At 41.9% G+C, this 7,566-nt stretch overlaps 1 protein-coding gene across 1 annotated transcript; it reads right to left on the reverse strand.

The window, feature by feature from the left end:
- Positions 1-964: 964 nt before the first annotated feature.
- LOC121815319 (ran GTPase-activating protein 1-like) lies at positions 965-7,566 on the reverse strand (the record flags this gene model as incomplete). The annotated part of the gene is given in 13 exon segments (XM_042225735.1): positions 965-992; positions 1,592-1,693; positions 1,797-1,880; positions 2,000-2,072; positions 2,360-2,444; positions 2,588-2,687; positions 2,773-2,886; positions 2,981-3,139; positions 3,285-3,419; positions 6,258-6,437; positions 6,922-6,981; positions 7,257-7,384; positions 7,506-7,566. Coding segments are annotated over 13 exon segments (1,293 nt in total), but the record flags the coding sequence as incomplete, so codon positions are not given.

Consider the following 7,566-nt stretch of genomic DNA (forward strand, 5'->3'; position numbering starts at 1 on the left):
TCCATAGCTCTCAGTATGAGACATACAGAACTTCCACACATAAGACGTACGTCCCTGTATTCAACAATTTCATTAGTATGGATGAATGTGTCATGTCATGTATCGCAATATCAATGGCAAGTCAGCTTGATGTGGTGGGGCCCATGTTCGGTCCTCGTCATAGTCAATACTACGAGTAAAATTGCGATCTCAGATAATCAAAGTGCTTACAGAAAGAATTAGTACCTCTACGTTGATACTGGAAAACTATGCCATATAACCTACGTGGATATATTTAATTTTAGGCCGATTGGCCTGTGTCACTCTACATATCACAACAATGATAAATAAAATAAATAAAATACGTGAATGGGGAATCCAGTCAATTTAAAAACACAGCAGACTTGATGGCCATGCATGCTCTTCTGATGAGCTGTGTTACTTTTTTCCGCAATTTGCATTTATCGCATATTCCTCGTCGCTCACTGTAAACATGAGCGCCTCTTCCCTCATGGACTCCTAATCGGCTCCACTAGGGCTTATGATCCTTGCGCGCTACTGGGGTTACACCGCGTTGCGCAAGTAACCTTTACGATATTCATTGGAAGTTGGTTCCAACCTGTACGTTCATATTTTCTAAACGTTGATGGCCTTAAAAGTTAATACTAACACTAAGGTGTGTATACTAATGAAGTAACTGTGATTAGTTATTCGTTTGCAATTGAATAGTCCGATCTACACTTCCACAAAGTTTAGTGAAGTATCAGCATCAAATACCTTGTTCCATTGTCAATCAGTATAGTGAATTCAAGTATAGGCCTCTAAGAAATCTGAGATAAGATAACGCTATTCCTTAATTTGTGCATCTCGAGCAATTGGAGCCCTGCGAACTCGGCATGTAAAGTGATCGTATAGTTCCATGAGTGTAAAAGGGCACGGAGTACCTTGATAGCCATCAGCGCAGTGGGAGGAGGTGTGAGGTGGACCAGAGAGGAGCTTCTTCAACATTGCATCTGTGGAGCACAGTGACACACTGCATGTCAGAATCTCAGAGAATAGAAGCTATCCACGTGAAAAAGAGGACAGCACAAGAGAGAAACTGACGTCCTCACTAATAAGCAGCCCACTCAGTGCAATTATATTTGAGGAATCTCTGCATGCCAAAGCTTTGAAAAGGGTGTGCTGTGTTGCATTTCAATGTTTGACTATAAAGTGACAGAGGACCTAATTTGGTTGTTCTCATTAATTAGTCATATATAAACTGTTCCAATGATGCCTGCTCATATTAAAAGTTTCAAACAATGACAGCAGTGTCTGTGCTGATGATCCTTGTATGTTAAAAGCTCAGACTTTAGTTTTCCTACTTTTGGCTCTTTATGCAGCTGTAGCTGTGAGCAGAAAAGCTCCACCTGCTGTTTAATCCTTTTGTTTGTGAGGGGCAGCCAATCAGAAGAAAGTTGGCTTAAATTAAGAGGAGCTTGTTTTTGATGAACTGAGAGGTGGCACCAAGGTCCAATATAAGACAAATAAGGATTATTTTGAACTTTGAATCCTGCAAATGTGGGACTAATGAGGAGCAGAATCAGTCTAATGTAAGTGTGACTTTATTCACCGATAGTATCCAGAACAGCGGCCTTGGTCTCGGATCTTCACTGTATAGGGAACCGATTTTCAGAATGACATCAGCAGCTTTCTGTGGCTCAGATGCATCGACCTGGTGAGAAGACAGCAACAGGTTAAACCCATTCCAGCAAAGTAAAACACGCCAACACCAACATGCTACAAACACTTATGCTGACTACTTAAAAACATGTAACCTCTTGCTGAAGGTGTGTCCTCAACTGTCCCAGCTGGAGAAGCCGTTCTGCAGAGGGGCAGCTGAGGAACGATGTGATCTCCGCCTGTGGACGAACATAGAGACATCACTGAGAACTCTTTTCATTTCCCAGTTTATGTGAAGTAACTAACTGATCAACAATCACATGAAAGCAACTGTTCGTCTAATAAAGCTTCAACTTACAGGACTGTTAGGCGAAACAGGACTATTTCCATTTGTTGTTATGCCGTTTTCTTTCATCACTGCCCTCTTCATTCTCTTCTATGTCCGTGTGCCAGTGTCTCTACGGCGTCCCACCTGCACATCGGAATTCGGGGACTCATAAGCAGTTCCATCCCGCAGATTCTTGCTAACATCATCAGTGCGCCCACCATTTTCCTACGTGTTTTGATCACTTCTCTCACTGACATCTCTCGCGATCTCTCTCGTTCATGCCCTTATCACCTTCCTTCACCTGTAGCAGTGAAAGTTTTAAATCTATTGTTTGCATGTTTGTGGAGTTAAACACTGAAAATGATTATGGATTTTTAAAGCCTGCGTTACCTGAGGGACTCGAGCACGTCTCCTTTGTTCATGTTCTCCATAGCCTCTCTCAAAGCCTCACAGCCCTCCTCTCCAAGACAGTTACCTATCAGCCACAAACAAAACCAGTTTCAAACTAAAAATGAAATGATGAAACTTTTTATTTTACATTTCTGCAGCATTGTTCAATCAACCTGGACCTTCTTTCTCCAAACACATAAAGACCCATTTCATGGTCAATGTGCATACCGTTTAGATCCAATTTCTCCATATCAGCTTTGTCTGCAACAGCCTGAGCCACCACTAGTGCTGCTGCTTCAGTGATCTCACCAAATGACAGATTAAGCTCCTGAAAAAAAGTTGCATGAGAGAGGACTGTGAGATGGAAGAGACACAAAGGGAAACCAAGTCCTGAGCTGCGATCGTACACTGACCTTGAGGATTGGCAGTCCTTCTCTCAGGACTGCAGCGAGGGCGACAGCTCCCTCAGAACGGACCAGACAGTCACCAAAATTGATCACTTGGATGTTCCTGAGATGCCTCAGAGCCTATAAGGCCAAGTGAATTCGGGGACACAGTCAAACACCGGATAAAGGTCCTCTCTGCTTACAGAAAGTTGTTGAAAAAAATTATGGAACTCACCTGTGCCATGGGCAGCGAGCCCTTCTTGGTGAAAGTGTTGTCATTGAGGTTGAGGACTCGAAGCTCTGGGTTATGTCGAATGGCTGAAGCTAACGCCATCACACCTGAGTAGTTTATTCCATTCTGGGGCATGTGAATCTCTTCAAGGCTGCCCATCAGCTGTTGTGAAAGCGAGGAAGAAACTGCATCATGAAACAGAAATGGTCTTTGTTCCTCCCAAATCAAAAGTCCATAATATCATTACAGTTACTAAACGTCACATTTACGGTAATGTAAAACTGAACAAGGTGGGAGTATTTTGTACCTGAAAGGCCTTAGCCAAGGCGCTAGCTCCTTCATTTTCCAGGCGGTTCCTTCCTGCTATAAACACTCTTAGTCTAAGTGGAGCTCCAAGAGACGATGACTGTCTGTGGCACTCAATCAGGGCTTCAGCCAAGATCTATATTAAACATACAAACATGGATGCTGTTAGAACTATAATGCAAATACACAATAAAGTGTTACATGTTTAAAAATCTGTTAATACAGGGAGTGCAGAATTATTAGGCAAATGAGTATTTTGTCCACATCATCCTCTTCATGCATGTTGTCTTACTCCAAGCTGTATAGGCTCGAAAGCCTACTACCAATTAAGCATATTAGGTGATGTGCATCTCTGTAATGAGAAGGGGTGTGGTCTAATGACATCAACACCCTATATCAGGTGTGCATAATTATTAGGCAACGTCCTTTCCTTTGGCAAAATGGGTCAAAAGAAGGACTTGACAGGCTCAGAAAAGTCAAAAATAGTGAGATATCTTGCAGAGGGATGCAGCAGTCTCAAAATTGCAAAGCTTCTGAAGCGTGATCATCGAACAATCAAGCGTTTCATTCAAAATAGTCAACAGGGTCGCAAGAAGCGTGTGGAAAAACCAAGGCGCAAAATAACTGCCCATGAACTGAGAAAAGTCAAGCGTGCAGCTGCCAAGATGCCACTTGCCACCAGTTTGGCCATATTTCAGAGCTGCAACATCACCGGAGTGCCCAAAAGCACAAGGTGTGCAATACTCAGAGACATGGCCAAGGTAAGAAAGGCTGAAAGACGACCACCACTGAACAAGACACACAAGCTGAAACGTCAAGACTGGGCCAAGAAATATCTCAAGACTGGTTTTCTAAGGTTTTATGGACTGATGAAATGAGAGTGAGTCTTGATGGGCCAGATGGATGGGCCCGTGGCTGGATTGGTAAAGGGCAGAGAGCTCCAGTCCGACTCAGACGCCAGCAAGGTGGAGGTGGAGTACTGGTTTGGGCTGGTATCATCAAAGATGAGCTTGTGGGGCCTTTTCGGGTTGAGGATGGAGTCAAGCTCAACTCCCAGTCCTACTGCCAGTTTCTGGAAGACACCTTCTTCAAGCAGTGGTACAGGAAGAAGTCTGCATCCTTCAAGAAAAACATGATTTTCATGCAGGACAATGCTCCATCACACGCGTCCAAGTACTCCACAGCGTGGCTGGCAAGAAAGGGTATAAAAGAAGAAAAACTAATGACATGGCCACCTTGTTCACCTGATCTGAACCCCATTGAGAACCTGTGGTCCATCATCAAATGTGAGATTTACAAGGAGGGAAAACAGTACACCTCTCTGAACAGTGTCTGGGAGGCTGTGGTTGCTGCTGCACGCAATGTTGATGGTGAACAGATCAAAACACTGACAGAATCCATGGATGGCAGGCTTTTGAGTGTCCTTGCAAAGAAAGGTGGCTATATTGGTCGCTGATTTGTTTTTGTTTTGTTTTTGAATGTCAGAAATGTATATTTGTGAATGTGGAGATGTTATATTGGTTTCACTGGTAAAAATAAATAATTGAAATGGGTATATATTTGTTTTTTGTTAAGTTGCCTAATAATTATGCACAGTAATAGTCACCTGCACACACAGATATCCCCCTAAAATAGCTAAAACTAAAAACTACTTCCAAAAACATTCAGCTTTGATATTAATGAGTTTTTTGGGTTCATTGAGAACATGGTTGTTGTTCAATAATAAATTATTCCTCAAAAATACAACTTGCCTAATAATTCTGCACTCTGCGATGCGCGTATCGAGGCTTGCTTCATTTATGGGAGGAGCTGAAAATGATGACGTCCGAAGCCTCGCTGCCCGGCTGTACCACGTGACTGGTTCATGAAGTGGTTCGAACTTTGCCGCGAGATATGACAGCGATATAAACCCCTCAGACTTCATTCAAAAATGTGGGTGTTTGATGGAGAGTTGCGGTTAGTGAGAGTTTGGAGACAGTTTGGAGGTTTATGAGAGTGAGGAGAGAAAGTCAGGAGAGAATGGAGCCAGCTAAGAAGAGGAGGATGTCCTCCCCTGTGTGGGAACATTTTGATCTTATTCCTCCCAACAAGGTATGTAAATTTCTACAGAAGATGTATTTTCATAATACTGATGGTGCAATACAATTTATGTTAAGCTGTCTTGACTTTTGTACAAGGTGAAGTGTTTGCTATGTGCCAGGGAGCTGGGATATAACAACAACACCTCATCCATGCTTAGGCACTACAGAGCTTTGCATGAGAATAAGGGGAACACCGACTGTGGAGCAAGACCAGGTGAGCCATCAAAGGATTTAAAAGATTTGTTAAATCATTAAATCCTAGCTATGTTCTCCCCACTAAAAAGGTCATAAAAGCAGTGAAAATTTAGTTTTTACAGAATAAAATGTGAACAGGCAGGACTGAGGCTCAAAGCCTCAGTGTGTAGCTGTCCATACCTCAACGTTACAAAAGCACAACCACTGTCCACACCCCAACCACACCTCACAGTAAATGATCATTTCCATTTTAAGCATTTCCAAATAATCATTTTCCATACTGCCAGTATAAATATACACAGTATACTGCCATCACTACAATATACATGTTTTACACACTCCTTTTGTTGTTGACATTTACAGGCTGTGTGCAAAAGGCCACACTCTTCAAATTCATGCCAACTAATATTTTTACGTCCAGTAGGTGTCCTACTAGAGCAAATGAAGCTTCAAGAAGCTTTGCGCTGGGGTGAACCAATTGGATGAAAAGCTTCAGTGCTTCATGAAGCTTCATCTGCCCATCACTATGCAAACGGCAAAAGGAACAGAACATTTACGTACATAATTTGAGCCTGTACCTCTGTACACAACCATAGCAAATTTAAAATAAGACAATCAGGGTGTGATTGATGGGCAACTAACATAAATAAATGTGTCTTTGTCTATATATTATTTGACAAAGCTTTTTGAGAACTCACCTTTCCTCCACCAATCCCCATACCACAATTGTTGAGCTTTAGCTCCCTCAAGGTGTGGCAGGAGGGGCTCTTAAGCAGCTGCTCGATTCCTTTGACACCATCTGGCCCAAAAGCATTATCACTCAGGTCCAGCTCAGTCAGCCTGGCCCCTGCACTCATTATTGCACTCCCCATGGACCTCTGAAGCACAAGAATAGACAAAAATACAGACTAGTATAAAGCACATTAGACTGCGCATGTATGAACACAAGAAAATTTCAGGAAGTGTAAAAGAACATCAACATTCATACACAGAAAACTGATGTGATATGCCTTTCACGAATAGTGGTCACTACAGTGGACAGCTATTCAAAGGCTGTTTTCTTGTATTTGTGTCAGTGCTGATTGCACATAAACCACCACTACGTTGGACACTGATGTGTCACTTCATACCCTTCCAGTTGTCACATTGAGTGACATGATAAAAAAAACTCTTTGAAAAGTACATGTTTAAAAAAATTAAGTTCAAAAACCTTTTTTCATGCCTAAAGATGAATAAAAATACAAAAAAAAACCTGATTGAGGTTTTCATAATTCATGCATGAAAGGAATATTTAACAGTTCAAGAGTATGTAAGAGGATGGATTATTCCTTTTATTGGGGGTGTAACTCAGTGGCTTCTCACCAGGGCTGGTGGGATTTCAGAGCGTAGTCTTCCAGTGAACATGTCACTCCAGTAGCATCTCTGAAAGACACCAAAAATGGAAACAGTTAACAGAATGTATCACACTGCAGGAGAGTGTAAAGTATAAATGCTGTTGGAATGTAACAGTATTGTATATTCAAGATGGAAGAATTTTGATGAAATATTTCAACTAAACAAAACTTGTTGTAGTTTGAAACGCACTTGAAATATTAGATTACTAAAACAAATAATCTGGAAAGGTTTTTTACTAACAATCAAATCCTAATGATAAATGATCCTTTACTATGATGGGAAATGGTGAACTATGAAATCACCTGAAGCATGTCTTTGTTCTCCAGAGCCTTTGCAATGGCTTGGGCAGCTTCAACTCCCAGAGTGTTTCCTTCAAGGCGTAGAGCTCTCAAACCCTGGTACTGCTTGATGTCTCGGGCCAGCTGCTCCGCTGAAAGCACAGGGATCAATTTGTCAGATTTAAGCAGTCAACAAGGATCACCTTCATGTCTACAGCACACACAAGGGAATAACAGCAAAAAAAAAAAAGAAATAGAGCTACATATTCTCACCTGATTCTGCATTGTCAAGCTTCAGTCCAAGGCCTTTGTAGCTCAACTCTCCATCACCAAC

This window comes from Haplochromis burtoni, unplaced genomic scaffold, assembly GCF_018398535.1.
Source record: "Haplochromis burtoni strain Fernald_Lab_line unplaced genomic scaffold, NCSU_Asbu1 Contig_180, whole genome shotgun sequence".
Lineage (NCBI taxonomy): Eukaryota > Metazoa > Chordata > Actinopteri > Cichliformes > Cichlidae > Haplochromis > Haplochromis burtoni.